A 26278-nucleotide genomic window follows, 5' to 3' on the forward strand; every position below is an offset into this window, starting at 1 on the left:
GGAAAAGAAGATGAAAAAGATTATATATGGGGCTTCCCTGGTGGTACAGTGGTTGAGAGTCCGCCTGCCAGTGCAGGGGACACGGGTTCGCGCCCTGGTCCGGGAAGATCCCACGTGCCGCGGAGCGGCTGGGCCCGTGAGCCATGGCCGCTGAGCCTGCGCTCCGCAACGGGAGAGGCCACAACAGTGAGAGGCCTGCGTACCGCAAAAAAAAAAAAAAAAAAAGAAAAGAAAAAGATTATATATGTATGTGTGTGTATATAACAATCACTTTTCTGTACACCAGAAACTAACACAGCATTGTTAATCAACTATACTTCAATTAAAAAAAAAAACAAAAAGACGACTTGATGACACTCCTAAACATTTAAACAGCACAAACAACTGCTAACATAATCTTCACCATTTTCATAAGGTTATTCCTTTGGTCAAAAATGTCCACTGATTCTTCTCAAATCCATTCCTACAGCTTAGAAAACTATCACTGGACTGTGTTCCTAACTCAGCTTTTCTGTCTGGGACAAATTTCTTTCCCCTCATCTCATCTCTGACACTTACTTCTGTTGAGTTGGAGAGCCCTTTCCTCAACTACTCTACCCCTCGCACCCTCTCCCTACTGTAAGTGGTTACAGATGTCCTAGAAAGGGTTAGAAAGGACTGGATTTAAATCTTGCTCCTACCACTTATTAGTTGGGAACTTTGGATAGGTTATTTACTCAGTTTCCTCACCTGTAAAATGGAACAAATAAGACCAAATTCATAGTATTTTGTCAAGATAAAAAGCTAACACATGGTGCGTGTTCAGTAAATGTTGGTTCCTTTCCTCCTTCAAACTATGATAATTTTTTCATCCTCCATTTCCTTCTAATTTTTATTGCATGTAAACTAAATCTCCTACATAGGTTCTTTGAAGTCAGAAATCTAAGTGTCTGCTTCATTTGTGCTGTGTTTACCCCATTCATCGTTGTCAGCAATAACTACATTACTTGAATATAGTAAATGCTTACTAAATGTGTTTAAGTATTAGTACTGGGAATGGGGTATGGTTGCAACTCCACGTATCCTGGGTCCGGTAACACTTTTTTCTTCTGACGTTTTCCCATTATAAAATTAAAAGGGGCTCATTGAAAAAAAATAAAATGGTATCACAAACAAGAATAGGTAAAAAACTTTAAATACTCACAATCTTAGTACCCAGAAACAAATGTTAAAAATCACAATGTATTTTCCAGTCACTTCATATGTATATAAAACACACAGTGTAATATAAAATGTACTGAATAAAACACACGCAAATTGTAGATCACATCGACAGTTCGCTGTACTGTTTTTTGCATATAACATTGTCACAAGCATTTTTCCACATTATCAAATTCGATATGTTTTACCCCAGAATATAAATTCACAGTTGTTAAAATGACAATATGAATTTGCCTCTCAGATTCCAAATTTCACCCCAACAAAGGGTAATTTAAAATGAGTACATCTGGCAGTACAGGTAACTGAGTGGTTCTAGCTGTGATATTTTAATACTTTCATCCTTCATCCTGGAACAACTGCAAAATAATGTCACCAGGAATTAACAAGAGGTCACCAAAAGAATGAAGTCAAAGGTGACCAAAAAGCTAAATTTAAAAACAGTGATGCTGATATAGATGGCATTTTTGCGGCCCACCAGCAGCTTCAACGAAACAACAAGAAGATAGTAACTGGAGAGTAATGCATTTATTAATTTGGCCCATTTCAGAAACAAAGGAATTGTAGAGCAAAAATAAACACAAACAAAAAAGCCAAGTCTACCTTCAAATAAAGAATTACCAACAAAACGAGAAAATCTTTCATTTAGCATTTCTCAAGGGTTTTTCAGAAAATCAGCTTTCCCTGGCTCTTATGAACACTCCCGCCATCTTTCCCTGGAAAATAATATTCCCACCAGGAAAGGGAGGCATCATAAAATTCATATCTAATTACAGCACTGATAACATTTAAAGAAAATCACATAGCCCACTGATAAAAGGTGCATTAAGTACAAATAAAGCCTTCAACTTAAACTGTCTCAAGTTTTTTTTAAACAACCTTTATATGTGCTCTCCGTTACTGGCTCCAAGTTGAAGATGAGGAAATTGAGGCACTTAGGGACTAAAGCCATATCCTTTTTAGCACAAGGAGTATATGATTTTTTTTGTTCTTTGTTTTTGAATTTTATTTATTTTTTAATACAGGTTCTTATTAGTCTTATTTTAATTTCAAAAAAAAAGAAGAATTGTAAAATTCAGATTTTCAAAATTTTGGGGAAAATATAAAACTACTCCTAAATGTCTAACTGTAATTTGAGTGATAAATTACCCAGTGTCCATACTTCAGAAGCTGTTCTAATGGGGTGTAAAAACCCAGAAAAAGTAACATAATACCCCTCACCTGCTTGGACAGGAGCTCCTTGCAGAGCGTGTACAATGTAATAAACTTGCGGGCTAGTGAGCGTGCGTCCACAAAACCTTCAGCAACTAACAGGATTTCACAGATTAGCTCTATGTCAGGGGCCACCATGGCACAGGGTCTACAAAGTAAATATGAAATTTTGTTTTAAAATGCGATAAGGTAATAAGTACAAATGGCTGAAACCCAGTGATTAATGTGTACCAACATTCTAACCATTCCCAAGCAGGTCACAATTACCTCTGTCAATCATAGCTAACAAGACCCTTCACTTCAACTAAAAAATGCCCAGGAGTTACTAGACACATAGAAAAAGGTGGAAAATATGCAAATGGCCTAAGCACGGGTGTAGGAGCTGTAGGGAAATCTGTGGGTACAATCGGTAAACTTCCACTTTAAGTTGTCACTGCACAAAGATGAGTGATGTTTTGTGCTTAGAGGCCAGCCTTTATTTGTGGCCAGTGCTGTGCTGGTGAACAGTTAACAACTGGCTCTCCAAAAAATAATGTTTGCTGACTTCCATGGAATCAATACCTCCACCGTGGCTGATTCCAATCTATCAACACGGTATCACTAAACTTGCAGCTGGCACGAGATGTGAGGCTGTACACCACCATACAGACACAAGAGACACAAGTACCCTAAGAGCGCAAGTATTGATAAACTAATTAGGAAATCATGAGTTTGAATGCTTGTCACCTTTGTCTTTAATAGATGTTAATCAAAAGTTTATATAATTTGTTTTTTTATTAGTACCTGTGCTTTACAGCCACCTCACAAAATTCATGAAAAGTTAACCATCAGCTCCTGGGCTTCCCTGGTGGCGCAGTGGTTAAGAATCCGCCTGCCAATGCAGGGGACACGGGTTCGAGCCCTGGTCCGGGAAGATCCCACATGCTGCGGAGCAACTAAGCCCATTGCCAGAGCTACAGAGCCTGAGTGCCACAACTACTGAAGCCTGCACGCCTAGAGTCCATGCTCCACAACGAGAGAAGCCACTGCGATGAGAAGCCCACATACCACAGTGAAGAGTAGCTCCCACTCGTCGCAACTAGAGAAAGCCCACGTGCAGCAATGAAGACCCAACACAGCCATAAATAAATAAATAAATTTAAAAAATTAAACAACAACAGCAACAAAAAGTTAACCATCAGCGCTTTCAAGCTCATACCAGCCATCTCCAACACTGCCTGTGGCCAGCTTGGTTAGACTTCTAAGCTGAAAATTTATCGAAACATAACTTTCAAATTCCCTTCCTTTTGGAGGAAGACTTCCAAAAAGTTCTCGCGGACAATTACCATTAAAAGCAACATTTGAGGGCTTCCCTGGTGGCGCAGTTGAGAGTCCGCGGGCCGATGCAGGGGACACGGGTTCGTGCCCCGGTCCGGGAAGATCCCACATGCCGCGGAGTGGCTGGGCCCGTGAGCCATGGCCGCTGGGCCTGCGCGTCCGGAGCCTGTGCTCCGCAACGCTAGAGGCCACAAACAGTGAGAGGCCCGCGTACCGCAAAAAAAAAAAAAAAAAAAAAAAAAAAGCAACCTTTGAAAAAATTCCACTCAACTGAAGTCCAGTGCAAAGAAGGAGCCAGAGTAAATAAGCCTGTCATTTAAGACTTTTCCAGTAATATTTACCCATCTGCTTTTTGTAAATATTATTACAGTCTACTGCAAGCCTATCTAATTTTTCATCCTAAACATTCCTGAGTCTCTGGATCTATGTTATTCACTGCTTCTACCTAAAGTAGCCTCATGTTTTTTCCCACAGTTTTTTATGTAAATAGGGGAGGGAAGAGGCTAGCATATTTACTTCACTGGTACTTCCACTAACACTGACAACTGATATTCAATGAGTATTCTTCACACCATAAGGGATGCTAAAAGCTTTTCAGGCACTCTCACTCAGTTCTCTCAACTCTTTGATGTGGCTACTCTTCTTATCTGTACTGCACTGAGGTGTAGACTAAGGTTCTGAGCAGTCCAAGCACACAGCTGAGGCCACGTGGTGGGGGTCATGATACTCTCAAGGCTCAGGCATGCTGCTTCCGCTCAGGAGCACTACTTGCATCACCCAGTTGTCCTTCAGACTTTGCTGACACCAGTCCTGACCCCCATACACAAATGAGTCTGCACTTACTTAAACCAAATTTATGAAAACTTCACAAAATAATTCCCAATTTTAAGACCCAAATGAAAACATGTATTGATGCAAGATGAACCGTATACAAATGTAAAAGTACTGCAGAGATGTACAATTTTCAAATGAAAATATTCTACAATCATTACATTTATTTCTAGGACAGTTATTCTCTAGAATGTTTTTTTCAAGGAAAATGGACATTATAAAATTGCTATGCTAGAGAGAAAGCTATTTTATGAGGAAAGGAAGCTGTTCACTAAAAGTTGCTAGAATAATTGACAATAACAGAAAAGAATTCCGTTTAAATACTCATTTCATGCTACTTATCAAAATAAGCCCTTAACAGATGAAGTACATTTGAAAAGTCATAATATAAAAATTAAAAGAGAATACAAATGAAGAATACTTAAACATCTTAGATGGACAGACAAGCAAATTTTAAGCTTAAAAGAATTTAAAGACATCACACTAAAAACTACAGAGGTTCTTACGTTATATGTGAAGTAGCATATTATTTCGAAGGTAGACCGTGAACAAAGGACACATATTGTAAACACGAAAGAACTCTTAAATAGTAAAACTGATAAGCCTCTAGCTCATCAAGGAAACAAAGGGAGAGAAGACACAAATTACCCTTACCAGACATGGATCTCAGGACATCACCAGAGATAATAAGAGAATATTATGAACAAATTAATGCCGATAAATTCAACAATTTAGATAACATAGAGAAATTCCTTAAATGATGCAAATCATCACAACTAATTGAAGAAAAAAATCTGGAAAATCTCTGTATCTATTAATTTAACTGATCACTAAAAAGATTCCCACAAAGAAAAATCTAAGCCCAAATGGGTGAATGGCTTCACTGATTAATTCTATCAAATATTTAGGGGGTAAATAATACCAATCCTACACAAACTCTGAAGAAAATAGAGAAGGGAACGTATGTCAAGTCATTCATGGGGTCAGCATTACCCTGATGCCAAAGCCAGATGAAGATATGACAAGAAAGCACACTACAGAGCAATGTCCCTCATGACAGCAATTTTTAAATCCTCAACAAAATAGTACCATATTGAATCCAACAATACATATACAATAATATCTCCTGACCAAGTGGAGCATATCCCAGGGATACAACGTTGAAGAACTGTTTAGCATTTGAATAATCAATGAGTACAGTTTACCACATTAACAAAAAGAAGGGGGGGAATCCATACAAAACCTATTAAAAAAAAAAAAACTTCTAAAAGAAACATAGTTGAAAATTTTTGCAACCTGGGGCGAGTCAAGCGTTCTTAAACAGGATATTTTTAAAAACCATGAAACAAACTGATAAATAATATTTTATTGAATTTAAAACTTTTATCTTTGATGGGCACCATTAAGAAAACGAAAAGGCAAGCCACAAATTGAGAGAAAAATATTTGCAATATGGGTATTTAACAAAGAAACTGTATGCGGAGGGCTTCCCTGGTGGTGCAGTGGTTGAGAGTCCGCGGGCCGATGCAGGGGACACGGGTTCGTGCCCCGGTCCGGGAAGATCCCACATGCCGCGGAGCGGCTGGGCCCGTGAGCCATGGCTGCTGAGCCTGCGCGTCCGGAGCCTGTGCTCCGCAACGGGAGAGGCCACAACAGTGAGAGGCCCACGTATGGCAAAAAAAAAAAAAAAGAAACTGTATGCAGAATACAGCACTTCACAAAAGAGGGTACGGGAATGGTCAGTAAGTTAAACGTAAAGATTTTCAACATTACTTACCATCGTGGAAATGCAAGCTAAACCCACAATGACATACCACTACCTATCTATCAGATTCGCTAAAACTAAAAAGACTGACGATACCAAGTTTTGACAAGAATGCAGAGCAGCAGAAATTTTCATACATTGGTGGTAAGGGTGTAAAAGGGTACAGCCATCTTGGAAACCGTATTGGCACCTTCTAATAAAGTACACCTGCCATGTGACTTAGCAATTCCATTCACAGATATCTACCCCAAAGAAAACATATATTCACACAAAGACTGTACGTGAATGTTCATAGCAGCTTTATTCACAACAGTCCCAAACTGGAAACAATGTCCATCAACTAGTGAATGGATAAATAAATTGTAGTATGTCTCTCCAATAGAGTGCTCATCAGCAATAAAAAGGAAGGAACTAGTGATATGCGGGACAACTCAGATGAATCCCCAAACCACAATGTTCAAGGGAAGCAGACAACACAAACAGGTACATACGGTAGGGTTTCGTTTACAGGAACTCTAGAAAAGGCAAATTTAACCTCGAGTCACAGAAAGGACATCAGTGACGTGAGGGCTTAACTTCAAAGAGGCACAAGAGAATGTCTGGGGGTGTCAGAAACATTCCATATCTTGACTGTGGTAGTGCTTTCACCAACTGGATACTTAAGGGGGTGCATTTTATCACATGAAATTACACGTGAACAAAGTTGATTTAAATCAGAACAGGTTTGTATACAACAGCACAAGTTCTCTGACAGACTGCTAATAAGCATATAAACTGTCAGAGTACATTTGGAAAGCAGATCACCGATCAAGATTTTAATCAGTCACCAAGTAATTCTACATGTAGGAATCTATTCTCGGTAATAACCTGAAATAAGGATGACTCTTCATGTGAAGGGATGTGTACGGCCGGCTACTTTATGATCATAAAAAACTGACAAGAAAAACACAAGCCCTCCATGTCAGACAACAGGGGATGGTTAAGAAAATTATGGATGAGCCCTGGGAGAGACCATTTTGGAGCTACAAAAAATGGTATTTCCAAAGAATTTTCAATAATATGACAAACTACTTATGTCAACACATTAAATGAGAATTAATGAAAATCTAACCTAATATCTTAACCTCATAAAACAGGAATTATAAGAGACTAGATAAAAATACAACAATCATTATTTCTGAGTGGTAAAGTGGTAACTTTTTCTTTATTCGCTTCCGTATTTTCCAAATATTCTGTAGTTTGTGAAGATTATATTTATAATAAAAATATCATGACAAGAGAGCTAGTATTAAATGTTCAAATGTACTATGTAACTTTTAAGGAATGATTTTCAGTCCTGGTTTCATATTTCAAAAGAATTAATTTATCATGGTGAAAGTTCTCTCTATAAAGGGATCCCAAAGATATAATAAAGGGTTCTCCACAGAAATTCCCAAGTAGAAACAAATCATTTAACAGTGCAAACCAGCAACGTTAGGTGACACGAGTGCTCCAGATGCTAACCCACAAAGCATAACACTTGCCTGAAAAGAGCTTTGAGATTTTCCGGTAATTCGGTTCGACCAGCATATCCTGGGTTCATAGTAATAAATATTCCAACTGATGGCTTCAGTGTGATAGCTTCCCCAAGAAATACAAATCTATCAGAAGAAGAATGTTGATGGAATTAAATGTGTTCACTGAATATGAATGCACATTGACAAATGCAAACCAATGCAAAATGCAAATTATTATTAGGAAGCTGTTTATGCTGTGTCATTTTCTTTAAAATTCATAAGCATACATATTTTGAAGAGTGTTTATTAAAAATACATTCCCTTCCCCCAAAGGAATTACAAGTATGGCAAGTATTCCTTTGTGTTTTAGCATGGCTGCAGTACGCTAGAATATAAAAATGAGGACTCGACTACTTTAACAGTTAATGAAAGGTGATGCCATTTTTGCCTTCAACATGGGCTGCAGTTTCTCGAATGTGATACGGTACAGATGCAGAATGTCCATGCTAAGAGGAGAAAGGGACTCCTTGTTCTGTTGTTATAGTGTCCATTTGCTCACCCTCCATCTCTCCTTCCCTCCCATTTAGTCAACAAATATCTGCTGACCACCACTGAGAGGGAGATTAGCATGGTGCTTGTGACAGCTAGCTCTGGGGCCAGACTGGGAGCATTCAGAGACCAGCTATATCACTTTATGCATACTCCATTCCCTCATCCAATAAAAAAGAAAAAGCATGGAGGATAATGATATTACCTACCTTATTGGATTACATGAGAATTAAAAGAGATCATGTACATAAATGGCTAAGGGTACAGTGCCTAGGGCCTGGTAAATACGCAACAGATGTTAGCTATGACTATGGCTATCGTCATGACTTGAAGGTTTTGGAGAAGCAGTGAAGGATTTTCAGAAAGCTTTGAAAGGGCCATTAGCCTGTTGATGGCCAGGGCAATGGAACGGTAAAGGGCAGTAGGAGCCAAACTGAAGGACATGTGGAAGGAAACTTCCAAATGGAGGGAAATGAGACAAACAGAAGGCGTTCTCCTGTTGAGAAAGGGGAGGGCTAAAGCGGTTAAGGAGCTGGGCCTCCAACACGGACTAGGGAGGGAAAAGAGACAGCCACAGTTTTTAGGACTAAGAGTTTCTTAGATGCTTGACAATGAAGAGAAGGTGGATTGTGTTTAGTCAAGGTAAGAATGGAGAAATCTTCATTCTCAGAGTATCAGGCTGGGGAAGGCAAACAGGCCTGGCAGGTGGCTAGGGCAGCAGGGTAGCTGAGCACTCTTCCACTAAACAGAGCAGGGACAGCCATAAGCCAGAGGCATGGACCTCAAGGGGGCAGAGCCAGCAAGATGCTGGAAAGCTTTGTGGGTGAGGCACCGTCCCATCTCTTAAATCCTTGAGGGGAAAGAGAATGTAATAAAACTCATGAACTCGTGAAGGAGCCTAGCAGTTTGCACATGGGCTAGCATGATGATGAACAGGTACAACTCACATACGTGCAGACATGGAGACTGTTGAGAAGCATGGTTGGAAATTTTCAGAAATCCTTGCATTGATCAGTTATCTCAATCTCCATAAGAAAGGATGGCCTCAAAGGCACCTGGGTTACATCAAATAAGAAGATTTTCACTAAAAGCTAAATCAAGTATATCTGGGGATCAAAGGCGAAGAATCTAACTTCTGTAACATGACATTAGATCAGGGGTAGTTAAGGCAGCAGACATCTGGTCACAGGAAACTGGTTTCCCAGAGCCATGTGGCGGAAGGACTGAGAATTTTTCTAGAAGGTTGAAATATCCAGATGTATCTACAATAACTGCAAACTTCTGTAATAGGTTCACAGTTTGAAAGGGCTGGATGATCTTCCCCTGATGGGAGACTGACATGTTCTTATGGATAAGACAGCTAACTGAGCAAAATACCCTAAGAAATGGGAGTCAACGGGTAGGCCAGATACATGAGATTTCACTGTATACAAAAATGTTACAAAGGAAACCACAACTGGGTATTGTAATACTGATTTCTCAAATGAAGCCATCAAACCCTAAGCACCATGTTTTGTCTTTCAGAGTGCGGCACCAAGTTGGGAAGCGATTAGGTTCTAGCTCCATCTGGAAAAGTTTTGGCCTGAATAACTGGAAGAATGTGGGGGTGTATTCTACTGGGACAGGATAACTAACAAAGCAAGTGTTAGTGGAAAGACCAGGATTTCGACTTTGGCTATATTAAACATGAGAGGCCAATGAGACATCAAATGGAGTTTTCAGATGCCCCAAGACAATTGCTGACGTTGTATATGTAAGTCTAGATATCACAGAAAGGAGGTCTGGGCAGCTGGTAGCCAGCACCATCAATATGGTATTGAAAGCCACGTGACTAAATGAAATGACCAAGGGAACAAGTAGACATAGAGAAAAGAAGACACCTGAAGATTGAGGCCTGTGACATCCAACATTAATAGGTCAGGAAATAATAATAAAAAATAATAGCTAACACCGACATGGTGCTATGTGTCAGGCACTTGCCCAAGTGTTCTGCATTTAATTCCCGCTGTAATCCATAAGGTGGGTACTGTACTTCTCCCCATTTTATAGATGAGAAGCAATCAGCAAAGGAGCAGCCCTGAGGGTGGGAGAAAACTGGGAGGATGTAGAGTCCTGGAACCGATGTGAAGAAAGCATGTCACGCAGAAGGGAGGGAGTGACTGTGTCAAATGCTGCTGAAGGTCAAGTAAGATCAGGACTGAGAATTGATAACTGGATTTCGTGTTGTAGAGGGTGCTTATTCTTCCACTGATTAAAGTATGTGATACACCTTTGTTGTAATGAACACTTAAAAAACACGGCTAAAACGCAGGAGGTTATTCAAAATAATTCTTCACAATTAACCAGTCTCTCTCATTTTATCCATCTCCTGGGACAGGAAGAGGCAGCTGGAGACTGTGAAGATGAGGTCTCCTGCATTGCTCTAAGGTTCTCTTTCTACTTGTAAGAACAGGAAGAAGCTATACGCCGCTCACCTCTTCTTCCTGTTTCTGATGGCATCGTGTATCATCTTCACTTGTACTGCCACCACGGAGAGAACTTCCACAGAAATTCGATTGAACTCATCAAAGCAGCCCCAAGCTCCTGTCTGCACCAATCCCTTATAGATATTTCCTATGGACTTAATGATGGAGTGAGGCATTAAGAATGTAACAGAAAAGGGTTTTTAGCTATTAGTTTGACTCATTCCAGGTCAGGAATAATATTGTTAGGATGTATCATTTTATAACTAACTTACTTTGTAGTCCATTTGCTCTGAACAGTTGAATACATAAACCACCATGCCCAGGGCACGGCCAAGATCTTTGGTGGTTTCTGTTTTCCCTGTACCAGCCGGGCCAGCGGGAGCCCCACTCATGGTGAGATGAAGTGACTGAGTTAAAGTAATGTAACACCTTTAAGCAAAAGAAAACACAAATATTACGATCTTCTATGAGATTCCTAAAAGATGTAAGGGACAATCCAATATTTTTTAAAGTTTAAGAAGTCACGGTCTAAGAATCTGGTTGTAACACAAAATACTGACACATCTCTGATTCGTTCATGGTAAGAGTCAGGATAATATCAAATTTAATTTCAGTTTGCCTGTTTAAAAGTAACAGAGAAGAATGTACTGCTTTATTTGTCTCATTTCCTAAGAGCTGCATATTTGAATACAAATGACACTTAATTTGCAATGCCCTTGAATTTCTGATATTCCTAGGTAAACATATTATTAATACGGCAGACATCTCAAACTACTGTTTATAAAAGAAAAATAGATATCTTGGATGATGAATGAATGAAACACTAACTTCATTAAACTGCTATTTAATAAATACATTAAGAGATGAGATATGTAAACATAAATACAGAGTATGCAAATAATATATACCTATTTCACTGTAAAAAGCAAATATAACAAAGACGTAACAATTTATTACGTTAAAGCGTATTCAGGAATTCATTTTGAACGTGTCGCTACGTGTCTTTAGATTACGATAATAGTTATTTTTGCAGGGAAGATTCAGAGGTTCTTAGACTGAGGAAAATTATGCAAAGACAGAATTTAATACTTGTAAAAGAAGGAAAACTAATAAACGGTGAGGACCTAACGTGAGGTTTCTGCAGACTCATGAATTATTTTTGTCTTAGTACAGACAGTGGATCTAGTGGGAAGACACACACGCAGAAGACCCAGGACTAGTGTCTACTCTGCCACTCATCAGATAAACTTAAATTACATTTCTGACATCAACATGTCTCAGTTTTCTCCTCCATGAAATGAAGTTTATCGTAGGACTTTGTTAAGAAAGCCAACCCAACACGGTACCCAAGTGGTGACGGCAATGGACTGCTATGAAGGCCAAAGGTAAATGCCTTAAAAAATTCAAAGTACTACGCAGATAGAAGCAGTTACTTATGGAAATGGAGAGTGTTTCTGTATTTTACAGCCATCACGTTTCAGAGCATCTTACAATGAATATGAAATTGAAAGACCCCTGGACTAGGAATTATAGCACTTTTTATGGTGCAGACTATCCCCTATTAATCTTTTCTTGTGGTTCCAAGTTTTGCCTGACATATGACCACCTATATGCTGCAGACTACGTTTCCTCCCTGCCTTCCAGCCAGGAGCAGTCAAGTGACCAAGCTCCAGCCAACATGCTATGTACTGAAACGAGTGTGCTAACCCTGGGATGCCTCCTTTGAGACGTTTTCCCCTTTCCCACTGGCTGAAACAAATGTGCAAACCACGTGTAGCATGTCAGCCACCCAGAAGCCTATACAGCTGGACCATCCTCCTCGGTCACACAACTGAGACCCCAGCTGCCATGTTATCGAAGGACTTATATTCTGGGTCTCTCTGGAACAGCAGCTTAGCACCCCCAAACCAATCCACCTGTGTTCCAGCCCAAATCTCTCAATTACAAGCTTGGTTGACTTGGTTCTCTGAACCTCCCCACGTAGGGGAGAAGGAAATGCTCTCTGTCTAGTCTACCACACAAGGGGAAGGTCGGCATCAAACAAGACGTAGTGAAAGTGTTTGAAAGGCAGCATTGTATTAATCTAAACAATTAGTAAACAATCCAAAGAAGGAAATGGGAAAGATATGTACATAGTGTGAACATCTTATACAGCCCTATTCACTCTATGAAAGGAACATTCATCTTCCTTTTAACTTCCAAATAAACCACATAGTGATCTTTAAATTAAAAAGTTAATAAGCTATGGGCCTCACACACCGGTAATTTTTTTAAATGCCTCTTCCCCATTTCTCCTGTACGCCGTGCCTCTCCCCATTCCCTTCTCTATGTGCAAGGGCACGTATACAGCAGACTCTGGCATTTGCAGTTTTGACTCTTCAAGCGATTTTGTCAAGCTACGAAGTTTAATCTCTCACCCTGAAAGCAGTACATAAATTAACTAATTAAGATAGTGAACACTGACTTTTAGAGCCAAGTTAAAGGGAACTGAATTAGAGAAACAACTGCAGAAGCCATACGATTTATCAAGGACAACATCACGAGTAGATCAGTGTGTGCGAGAAAGATCACAAAGCTAGTGAGGGAAATCCAGCAGCCTCCCAGGGCCACCGCTACCCAGCTCGACAGACAGACTTGCTACCGTCTGCCCTTCCGTTCCCAGATCAAGTATACGGCATCGTGGTAACTGGATAACTGGGAACACGTACATGATCTTGAGGTGTGATTTCTCTTTCATGAATACCAAGGACTAAATATGCTTTCTCCCACCAAACAATTCAGCAGAGGTTGGAATACGAACAAAGAATCTCACGTCTGACCGTGTGTATCTATTAACTTGGAGTCAAGTGGCAACGAACGTTTAAGAATCCCTTGCTCCCTTGACAGGCTTGAGCCACACTGGGCTCTGTGTCTACCCCTTGAACCTACCAAGCTCCTTTCCATCTTAGAAACTTTGTACTTGTCTTTGCCTGTAACTTTCTGGCCCAGGATGTGTGCATAGCTGGTTCCTTGTTATCATTTCGGTCTTGGCTCAAATGTCCTCTCATACAATCTAGAGCCGGCTCTCCCTTCAAGATGCTTTCTAACCTATCATCCTGTTTTATTTTTGTCACACCATATATTACTACCTAACACAGCTTTGTTAATTTGTTTACTCTTCCTCTTCATTCCCAGCCACTCACATACCACACTCCCCTAGAAAGTGTGCTCTGAGAGAGCAGGAACCCTACCTGCTTGACACTGGGACAGTTCTCAGTACAGTGCTTCAGAAGTACTGTATCTGATGAATCATTTCTGTTCTCCTTTTCTTCCTTTCACTGTATGTAATCCTTCAAAAATGAATTCACCACAGGCAATTCCCGTTTTTACACTTCTAATAAAGGGAGGCAGTTTTTACACTTCTAATATCAGGGCGTTAGCCATAAATAACCAGAGGGAATGGACTCCGAGATCAAAGATGCTGCCTTCAGCCATATTAACTGCTCATGATTTCATGATGTGCATACCACATAGCGTCTGTAATTCTGCTTTTGTAATTTGGTTCTCTCTAACGTGTCTCTAACACCAACATTTGCTATGTCACTCAATTAGTGCATTTACATTCTGCTTTCATACAGTTTCGCAATTTGTTCATCATTTTCTCACAGTCCTTTATTTTCAATCTCAGACATCTTTACCCATGCTGGGGAACTTTTGGCTTGGTTTTTCCCATCTGACTCCAACTTATCATTGTTACCTGTCAGTCAGAGGAGTGATCACTAGTCGAGGGCTGTTTCCTAAATACTCGTAGAAGTACTGCAACTGGGCATCACAAATATTAACGAGGCAATGTTTCTGGGTGTCCTCCCACCGGTGACGAAGTTGAGAGCGCCAAGCAAAAGCGTGGGGAGTGGTGACCTAAAAACATCACATGATCATCACACACGGGACGCTGATAGTTTTAAGGCCACAAATGTAATCTATTAATCTAATCAACTCGGTTGAGTCGCATTTTACTCTTAAAAAATCTCACAAAAGGTAGGTCTCTTGTATGCTACTGCAAATTGTAATTGCATGTAGATGGATGAATACTTAATCAGAAATATGTGTGTAATAAACGTCTTCATTTTAAGAAGCCTATTACTGTAAAACAACATCAATTTGCTGAAGCAATGCTTTTTCCCCTTTCATGAATCACCCCAGGTGATTTGATCACTTTTGTGACTTTATATTCGTTATCACCGAAGTCAGATGGAAAAATACACTCTGTATTAAAATAGCACATAATCCATTATTTCTGCATGTCAGAGGTATAAATAAACTATACTTTCAACCAAGTCCATTCTCAAACTGTTCTGCTTTTAGTAGAGATTTCCACGTCATTTTTCATTAAACCAAACAACAGTGGTTTTTTCGTTGCTATTCCTTCTTATTTCACTCAATTCTATCCATTATTTTCCCAGTTTGAAAAAATAATTCCAGTCTCTTTCAAAATCCAATTGACCCAAGGGTTTCTTAGGAATCACTGGAAGTTACCAAAATTATTATCTAGTCATTTGTCTGATATCTACATAAGTCTCGACATTGCATACTTATGCATACTAAATGAGCAGGAATTAGACAGTCTCTATCTCTTTAAGTACAAAATAAAGAACATATTTTAAATCAAAATTTATCCTGCTGCAAGCAAATCACCACTGATAAAACATAATAAAATATGCAAGGTCATATTCAAAGAGTAGTTATCAATCAAAATGAGAATACATGGTAATCGTGTTTTGCAAGGATCAGTTTTAGATTAGCAATTAAGCAACACTCTTCACTGATGGTCCTGAACCTGGATCAAGAAGTTTTTTTTTTTTAACTTTATGCTTACATAAGGAAGCATTTGCTAGCACTTTGTGAAGAGAATTAAAATTCACTTTGCTTTTAATAAATTGAGAAGGAACTAGAAAAACAACAGCAAACATCTCACAATACAAGCATGCATTCAAATTGTGAAAGGAAATGCCACTCTCAAAAATCAAAAGGGATTTGGAAGAAGTAGGTTATGGGCATGGTATGTCAATTTTGTTCACTAGACAAGCGTATTTCAGACATTTTAAGTAGCAGTGTATTTTGGAAAAAGGGTGAGAGATTCTCCTTCCGCATTAAACACTGCCGGTATCTAAGAGACACGTGGACTTTTTAAAGAGATAAGAAGGTTAATAACACACTGAAAGGATTAGAAAATAACTTCTTTAAAGAAAGTAATTTAGCTTTGAATGGAAAAGACAAGGGGTGGCCAACATTTCTCTTTTTTCAAAAGGAAAATAATCAAAAGCACACAGAGATGGTTTAGGTGGTACACAATCTTACTGCTACTGGCTGGATAAGCCACAGTGGTGGTTATCACAGGCCAATGGATAATTATGTGTAGAGAAGCTGGAAGACAGGGAAATGAACACGTGACTTCCTATGGCTCCTCCATCCTGACTTAATTTTTGGTTGATCTGAATTAGAGGCTCCTGACTTGGCCAAATCCTTTGGGATAACTCTCATGAGGATAATATATTTGCTAACCCAAATAAAAAATACCCAAAGTAAATGCACTCAGCTTCTTAGGACTAATTAAAATATACAACCTCGGGGCTTCCCTGGTGGCGCAGTGGTTGAGAGTCCGCCTGCCGACGCAGGGGACACGGGTTCGTGCCCCGGTCTGGGAAGATCCCACATGCCGCGGAGCGGCTGGGCCCGTGAGCCATGGCCGCTGAGCCTGCGCGTCCGGAGCCTGTCCTCCGCAACGGGAGAGGCCACAACAGTGAGAGGCCCGCGTAACGCATAAAAAAAAAAAAAAAAAAAAAAAAAAAAAAAAAAAAAAAAAAAATATACAACCTTAAAAAAACAAACAAACAAAAAAACGACTTTCTTAGAAGTACTCTTGATAATAAATACCACTTTTAGGAAACAGCAAAAAACACATGAAATTTCTACAAATAACTTGCCTTCTGAGAAATAAGTTTTGCCACCACGTCTCTGGCATGGACATCTATGGTACAAATTGTCATGATCTTCTGCCTGTCTCCAGGTAGAAGTTCTCCCAGCAGAAGTGCAATCAGTGTATTCAACTGAGAAATCTAGAAGGCGTATTTTTTAAAGGAGGTAATAGTTACAAATACAGAATCTTACAGCTCAGTAGTCTTTATATTTGTAAAAGTCCCTTTAGTTTACAAAACTATTTCAAATACATTGTCCCAGCTGGCTGTCAAACCACCCTGGGGGTAGGAGCAGGAGGGAGGGATTTAATTAAATTATTTAATTTAAATAGAATAAATACTATTACTGCCCCTCCCCCCCTCCGCCTTCTGAGCTGAGACTCAGAGAAGACAGGTCAACCTGGAGGTAATGACAAAGCCAGAGGCAGAAGCAAAGTTTCTTGGCTGTACTGAACTCACTCTCCATGTAACCACGATCTGCTCTGCAACTTTACTGGAAGAGAAATGACCGCAAAAATTTAAAAGATCAAACTGAGTTAACATCTGTCGAAGTATACTAAGGACTAAATACCAAGTGCTGTTTTGTTTGGTTGGTTTTGGGTTTTGTTCGTGTGTTTTTGCATGGGATGTAGGATGATAACTGAGAAAAGATTTAAACAGTACAGCTGATGACTAACCCACTTAATTCTTATTCATACCCCTAATTCTTATCTAAACAAGAATTGTCTTGCCCACCAATTTCTTTTTTTTTTGATCCCCAAATTATTATTATTATTTTTTAACATCTTTACTGGGGTATAAGTGCTTTACAATGGTGTGTTAGTTTCTGCTTTATAACAAAGTGAATCAGTTATACATATACATATATCCCCATATCTCTTCCCTCTTGCGTCTCCCTCCCTCCCACCCTCCCTATCCCACCCCTCTAGGTGGTCACAAAGCACCGAGCTGATCTCCCTGTGCTATGCTTGCCCACCAATTTCTGAGATCAACAGTTTTCAAACTACTGGTCTCTTTTCCTAGAATGGAAAGGAATGAAATGGAATGGAATGACATGGAATAGAATGAAATAAAAAAGCTGCACTACAGTAGTAAGAATATGTACTGTTTTGTGAAAGTTTATTTCAGTTTCACACTTGAGTGTATACGTATGTGTGTAAACTTGATCTGATATAAAATATATCTTACTGTTAACTGTGGTCAGAAAGTTCTGAAGGATACTCTTAGGTGGTCATTTTGTTAGCATGCTTATTTACACAAAACATTCCTGTCTTACTCAAAGCTTATTAACAACAACAACAAAATTCTGCCTTATTCCGGGGTATCATATTGTAAAACTATACTGTCCCCTTTCCGGTTTAGCTCTGCAAAGGACAGTCAATGACAAGCTGTTAGAGCCTGAAAGAACTGGTTGCAACTGAATATATCATATCATCAAAGGCTCTCAAACCTTTGTACCTACTGTAACAAACATATTCCCTATAGTACTATTACCACATTCCAGAAAACACCAAACAATGCAAACTGCCCAGAGACTGCTGTGCAGCTGCCCTGGAGAAGATTCTATAATTACAGTAAGCATGGAGAAGGCAGGCAGGATGGCATAACCGCAGCGCGCACAATTCACATTAAATCGGAGTCTACAACGTGCCCGGCACTAACTAGGATTATCGTCTGTGTCACCTCGTGTAATCTTCACAACGATCTATTATCCTCATTTTGCAGAGGAGAAAACTGACTCGTAGGCATATTAACCACACTTGCTAAACAGGGCAGGGGGAATTCAAATCCAGACACTCTGACGTCAGAGCCTGAGTTCTTACTGATCACATCGCATAGATTTCCTGTACCAGCCTCCATAAGATCAATCCACCCACCACTTTCAAGTTGGACAAATGGTAGTTATGCAAAAAGTATTCCAGAGAGACTTAAAATCAAACACAATGAATAAGTGGTTCAAAGGAATAAAAAGTACGTACTTTAGACATTCAGCATATACAGCAGCCTTATAGCTGTTGCTGTATATTCTACTTTCAATATCCTACATCTATCTACAAAACGTAGTTACATGAGAAGAAAAGCAGAGGTGATTATTATTTCAGTATGCCATGTTCAGTGTTCATCATGATTTTCGGTTCCATGAGGGCAAGGTCTGCATCTGTCTAGCTGAGTGCTTTGTCCCCAGAGCCACTAGCTGTTGAAAAGTAGGTGCTCAGGGACTTCTCTGGTGGCGAAGTGGTTAAGAAACCACCTGCCAATGCAGGGGACACGGGTTTGAGCCCTGATCCGGGAAGATCCCACATGCCGCGGAGCAACTAAGCCCGTGTGCCCCGACTACTGAGCCCATGCACTGCAACTACTGAAGCCTGCGTGCTCTAGGGTCCACATGCTGCAACTACTCAAGCCCGTGCCCCTAGAGTCCTGCTCTGCAACAAGAGGAGCCACCGCAATGAGAAATCTGCGCACCACAATGAAGAGTAGCCCCCACTCACCGCAACTAGAGAAAGCCCACGCACAGCAACAAAGACCCAACGCAGCCAAAACACAAACAAACAAAACTGAAAAGTAGGTGCTCAATGCATGCTTGAGTACTGAGTAGATGACTGAATGAACAGTAATAGCGTATACACATGTAAGTTTCTCAACAAAATTTATAGGCATGTTGGTTAGAAAGAAGGTACTTTGGCATTGGATATTTTCTATCTCGGTCAAGATATCCAGTCTTTAGAGTCACAAATCTTACACCAGTACCAGTACTTGGTTAGAAAGAGTTGGTTGTAACAACAGTAATAATATTTTATGTCTCTTAAGAACATTTTTCAAGTGCTTTCACAAGCAATGTCTTGTCTGAGCTTCCCTGTGATTTCTCCATTATTGATTCTTTTTCTACAAAAGTTCTGTCAAGTGACAGATGATTAAAAATACAGCTCATCAACATTATCTGGACAGCATTATATGTTGGGGATCTTATACTGTCTGTCAAGATTAAACTTTCCCAATGATGCTCTTTTCTAAGTAATAAAATTCTGTACCCACACACACACACAAATAGTAGTTATAAAATATCTATCATCTGGACAGTGGCATCAGGAAGCAATTACTATACATTCATATTGTAACTGCATACAAGTTTATGGTCTGTGACATATATAAAATGTTCCTCAGCAGCTTTTAAGAAATATATACCTTATCATGTAATCAGCACTTATTCTTGCCCTTGATTAAAGAAATGTCGCATGATTTTCTACTGGATCAAGGATGTTTGTCTCAGGTCAAAAATGTACCTCTGAAACTCAAGTGGCTCTTTTCCCAGTACACCTTGGTTTAGCTGGAGCATATGTACGGTGTATCTTGAACCAGAAAGAAGCCTACCTTCACTTACAGTCCAAACTCCTATCCATGAACACAAAGCCGTCCATGACCTCCCATCACTCTTTTCCTACCTGACATCACTCCAACCATCCTGGCCTTCTCTGTTTCTCCATCATGGCTGCTTCAAGGTCACAGAGACTGTTTCACCTGTGTGGAGTCATTTTCCCTCTGATCTTTGTAGAGCTGGCCTCCTCTCATTATTCAAGTCTTAGTTTAAGTTCACCTCCTCAGATCAGCCTTCCTTGGCCATCCTATTTCCACCTACCCAGTTATTCTACATGTTCCTAATTTATTTTCTTCATGGTTCTTACTAGTATCTTATCATTCACTTATTTACTTCCTTGTTTACTGTTTGTCTCCTCTGCTTGACTGTAAGCTCTCAAGGAGCAAGGTCCTTATCTGTCTTATTCAACACTACACTCCCACATGTAGCATAGCAGCCAGCACAAAGCATGTGCTCAGGAAACACTCGTATGAATAAACAAAGGAAGAGATGAATGACAGCAATAATACACACCTGAACAACATTTTCTTCTCTCATCCCCTCAATCACACAACACTAACGTGGTTACTGTTTCCAGAGCTTACAGGCCAATGAGGAATGCAGATAAATAATTACAGTTGTTTTGCTAAGGCAAGTACAAAAGTACTATGACAGTACGCAGAAATAGGACTTGGCTTAATCGAGAGCTTGGAAAGACATTTTACAGGAAAGGGTATTTATGGTGAGAACTAAAGAGTGAGTACGATTTAGGCTGTAGAGAGTTTAGGGGTTTCCCACCCAGGGAGGCAGTGTTTAAGCCACAGGAAGCAGCTCAGGATATGGCAGGGGGCCCCGGGAGGGAACTGAAAAAAGTCTGGGATGGTGAGAGGGAAACGGAGAGGCAGACCAGGTATGTAAGGATGCTGTAGAGGGAAGCAGGGTCCCAAACACGCAGGGCTGGGCCAACTTTCTGACGGTCTGAACTTCAATTCAAGGGCAAGAAGACACTGGTGAAGGGTTTAGGGAGGTGGGGTGATAATCGGATGTGTGTTTCTAAAAGATTTCTCTGCCTCTAGTATGATTAATTGGAGGGAAACAGGATTGGAGAAAAAAGACCAGAGAAGAGGATGCTACACTCATGGCAAGAGAAGAGTAGCTGGGACCAGGTTATTAACAAAGTAGCAAAGGAAACAGTAAGAATAACTATATTTAGGGCAACTGAAGAGACTTGGTGGTTGACTGGGTATCAGGTGAAAGAGGAGTCAAATGGGCTTCTAGTCTGAGCAACTGGTGAAGAGTCGGTGTTTTTTAATGAACTTGGGAAGCACTGAAGAAGCGGGTTTGAGAAAAGTAAATGTATTTTGAATGTTCTACGCTGGATGTGCCTGTCAAATTTCCAGTGGACAAGTCCAATATGCCCCTTACTCCACTTCAAGAGAAAGGTCTGAGCTGGAGGTCAAAGTCACCAGCATATTACAACAGAAACTGAGCAGCCATAAGGGCAGATGAGATTAGCCAGGGATATGTGGTGTGGTGAAAAGAAAAAGGGATCTAAGTCAGAGCCACAGGGAACAGTTAAGAGGCAGGAGGAGGAAGAGGAACAGGAAAGAAAACTGAAGAATAACCCAAGAAGTACGTGCAAAAGTGGAATTCAAATAAAGATGAATATAAGGGAAGAGGGCATTTGAAAAGGAAGTATTTCTAACGTTAAAAAAACAGAAATATACTCAGTCAAGTGATTAGAAATGGTTCTTGGAGAGAGATGAGGATGAAAAAATGGAATGAGTAAGTATAGATATTTAGTTCAAAAAGCTTGGTTATGGGCTTCCCTGCTGGCGCAGTGGTTGAGAGTCCGCCTGCCGATGCAGGCGACACGGGTTCGTGTCCCGGTCCGGAAAGACCCCACATGCCGCGGAGCGGCTGGGCCTGTGAGCCATGGCCGCTGAGCCTGCGCGTCCGGAGCCTGTGCTCTGCAATGGGAGAGGCCACAACAGTGAGAGGCCCGCGTACCGAAAAAAAAAAAAAAAAAAAGGCTTGGTTATAATATAAGTTCCAGCGACAGAGTAGGAAATGGAAGGAGGTGTGACATCAAGGAATACTTTTTGGTGGTTGTATTGTTTTTAAGCAATGTGAGAGATGGGGATGTTTAATTGCTGATGGGAATGAGCCAGTGGAAGAATTTGAAGACACAGTAGAGAAGGAAGTCACGGAAATCCTGCGAACGAGACCCAAAGCACAGATGGAGACAAGGCTCCAGATGGTCAGAGGCCATCCTTCCATTTTAACAAGAGGATGGTGCAGAGGGCAGAACACCAGCCCCACTGCCATTGATCTAGTTCCTCTCTGATGGTATCAGCAGATAATAAGAACTAACATTTATTGAGCACTTACTAGCTAACATATCTGACAAGCATTATTATATATGTGTGTATGTGTATGTATATATATAGTATGTGTGTGTATAATATCTATCTTTGTGTATAAATACATACACATATTTCTAATTTAATCATCACAAAACTCTGTGGGGAAGGTACTATTATTATTCTCATTTTATATATGAGAATACGAGGTAATTTGCCCAAGATCACACAGTTATAAATGGTGGAGCCAGCATGTAGTACAGGATTCTAGGATTTTATTGTATTCTTTATAAACCCAAAAGTTTCCCATGTGGATAACATATTCATTAACAGAACACCTTGGCCAGACAAGAGTTGACCTCTAATGATTCCGGTGGATGGAAGGAGGTAACTAGGCAACCCCCTCTTATAAATTCTCATGTTTAGATAAACATGGAAACAATTCCCAAGAAAGAGACATGAATCTTGATCACTGAGGTTTATATGTTACAAATGTCTAAGACACCACAGTGTTCTTCCAAAGAGGACCAGCTTGCTTGGTGGGACGATGGAGAGCTCACCATGAAGGAAGGTGTCAGGCATACACAGTAACATACTCAAGGTCAGAGAGAAGGGCTGGCTCCCGATACATAATGGTGGTTGATTCTCAATTTTGTCCCCACCCAGCTCCTACAGCGGTATGGTATAAAGAGGGTATGTCTGTGAACTTAAAGAGACATGTCCCTAAATACTATAGGTTAAATAAGGCAACACAGGAAGAACATTTTCCTTGTAGTAGCAGAAGGACTGCAATTTTACCAGGATCAAGGCATGGCAGATTTCCCAGCTTAGGTACACCCAAGCCACAGCGGCAAAGAAGCTGGAAGCGCCCCTCGGTAGATATGTTAAGATCTGGAGCGTGTAGTCCTCAGCTCAGCAAACTGAAGTGAACATTACAAGGTAACTACTACAGCACTTTGGGAGTCAGCTACCAGAACCTTCAACCTCTTTCCATCTGGACATACACAGAAGTAATGCTCTCTGAGTCTCTTAACAATAGTAACAAGATCTCTAATCCCGAAACCCATCAATGTTTCAACTTAAGCAGTATCAGAAACAATGGATTTTCATTTCAGCTAGAACCAAGAAAATTGCCAAAGAGACCAGGTCCCACACTCTCTGACACTATCAGGTCATGGGTTGTGGAATCTCGGTTTATCGCCTCCCTTTGCACTGTTCGTTTCCTACTTCTCCTTCAGTCATGTTGCGAAAACCAGCACAATACTGAGCAATGTATGTCAGAGGCAGGGAGCATAAGTACCCCGTTCCTGACATTAATGGAAATGATGCTAATGTTTCACTATTAAGCATGATTTTCTCTGTAGGTTTCTGGTAGATAATCTTCATCAAGTTATCAAGTTTCTTTCAGATGCTATGTGGGAAAAGAAAAAGGTGTAAGAATTGATAATCAAAGCTCCCACCTTAAGAAACTTGAAAAAGAGAGGCAAATTAAACTCAAAGTAAGTAGATGAAAGGAAGTAATCAAGATAAAGCAGAATTCAGTGAAATACAAAACAAACAGTAGAGAAAATCAACAAAATCCAAGATTAGTTTTTTGAAAACTTAAATAAAATTGATAAACACATAGAAAGTCTGATTACAAATAAAGGAGCGAAAACACAAATCACCAACACCAGGAATGAAAGGGGGACACGATGCCAGACCCTCCAGATGTGCTAAGGATAACGTCGATATAGGAAGAGCAACTCACATCAGTAAGTTTGAAAACGCAGATCAGGGGTGGATGACCATTTCCTGTAAAGGGCCAGACAGTAAATGTTTCGGGCTTTGAGGGGTACATGGTCTCTAGTGCAATGACACCACTTAGCCAGTGAAGCGTGAAAACTACCAAACACATAGGCACCGGGCCAGGTTTGGCCAGATGGCTGTAACTTGCCAAACCCAGACTTGGAAAAAATGGGTAAATACCTTGATAAACAGAAATTCCAAAAACTGACACAAGAAAAAAGGAAACCAAAAAAGCTACACAACAGCATGTACATAAAAGAAATCAATTTATAATTTATAAAGAAAGAAAACCTCAAGCCCAGATAGCACTACCAGTGATTTCTATAACAAACTCTTTCACAAAATACATGAAAATGCAATACTTTCCAATTCCTTTTAAGGAGCATAATCCTCATCCCCAAACTGGCAAAGATATTATAATAAAAGAAAACTACAGATAAATGTCCCTTATGAATACAAATGCAGAATTTCTGGACAAATTAGCAAATAGAATCCAGCAAAAAACATATACATCTATAAATGGTAACACATCATAAATGCAAAGTTGCCTTAGCATTCAAAAATTCACCTTAGTAACAGAATAAAAGAGAAAAACCACAAGAGTATCTTGGCAGACTTGAAAAAGTTCAACTCCTCTTCAAAATAAGAATTCTCAGTGTACAGTAATAGAAGGTATTCCCCTCTATTTGAGAAAGGTCATCTACAAAAATCTAGAACTACTATCGTACTTAATGGTAAAACATTGTCCTTCCCTAAGACTGGGATTACTTCTATTTAACATTATATTCAAGGTCGTAGCCAATTCAATGACTCAAGAAAAGGAAATAAATGGCAAAAGAGAATGGAAGGTCAGAAGTAAAACTGTCATTATTTACAGATGGTATATTCATGTACATAGAAAGTCTGTGAAACTATACTTAAAAAAAAAAACCTACTACAACTAGCAAGCAAATGTGGCAAAGTCTCAAGACACAGGTAAATATTAAAACATCAATATATTTCTGTATACCAGCCACAAACATTAGAAAATTTTAAATTAATTAGCATATGTTTACAGCATCAAACCATATCAATTATCTAAAAATAAATCTAGCAAGAAATGTATAAGACCTCTGCATTGAAAACTACAGAAAACACTGTTCAGAGAAATTAAAGAAACCATTGGAACAGGGCTCTATTTACGAGGTACCTATCTTTAAATTTAAACTTTCTTACCATTTCTATTATTTCTGTGGTTACTGGTCTACTCAAGTTTTCCACCTCATTTTGAATTAATCTTAGAAACAGTGTTCATAGAAAATTATCCATTTAATTTAGGTTTTCAACTTAAATATTTGTATAAAATCACATGTAGTGCTGTACAGTCGTCTAAAAAAAATCTCTTTCTCATACAAGAGATTTTTCTTTTCTCTATCCCTTTATTGTTTCTGCTGTCTCCTTTGAACTGCAAATCTTTGTCAGTGTTTGATCTGTTCAAAGAACCAACGCTTGAGTTAATGGATCAGACTGGACTCATGGCCTATATGGGTAACAAATCTCTCTTCCTGTTACCTCCACTTATTGCGGGGATCTTGAGTTACTTCAAGATCTGTTCTGCTTTTTCCTCTAGAACAGGAATTGGTAGACTACAGGTAATGAGCCAAATATGGCCCACCACCTGTTCTTATAAATAAAGTTTGATTGCAACTCAGCATGCCCATTCATTTAAAAATTGCCTATGGCTTCTTTCCTCCTCCAACAGCAGAGAGGAGTGGTTGTGAAAGAAATTACAAAGCCCATAAAGACTAAAATATTTACTATTCCATCCCACCCAGAAAAAGTTATCCAACCCAAGATCTACAGTCAAGACAGAGTCATGGCAGAAGTCCTCAATAAACGTCTCACTTTGTTTATGAAGTATTTCTCAGGCCTTTATCCTGGGGACAAACTCACTGATAATCTCTTGGGATGTACAGGAGGCAGGACTGGTTCCAACTGTCCACCTCT

At 39.8% G+C, this 26278-nt stretch overlaps 1 protein-coding gene across 1 annotated transcript in view; it reads right to left on the reverse strand.

Annotated features, from left to right (window-relative positions):
* Positions 1-26278, reverse strand: part of DNAH11 (dynein axonemal heavy chain 11) — a 315873-nt gene that overhangs the window by 172774 nt on the left and 116821 nt on the right. Inside the window, 6 exon segments of the mRNA XM_065883652.1 lie at positions 2419-2557; positions 7846-7962; positions 10842-10987; positions 11105-11261; positions 14569-14729; positions 16796-16927. Coding sequence (XP_065739724.1) covers positions 2419-2557; positions 7846-7962; positions 10842-10987; positions 11105-11261; positions 14569-14729; positions 16796-16927 — 852 coding nt within the window.

Source organism: Phocoena phocoena, chromosome 9, assembly GCF_963924675.1.
Source record: "Phocoena phocoena chromosome 9, mPhoPho1.1, whole genome shotgun sequence".
In the NCBI taxonomy this organism is placed as follows: domain Eukaryota; kingdom Metazoa; phylum Chordata; class Mammalia; order Artiodactyla; family Phocoenidae; genus Phocoena; species Phocoena phocoena.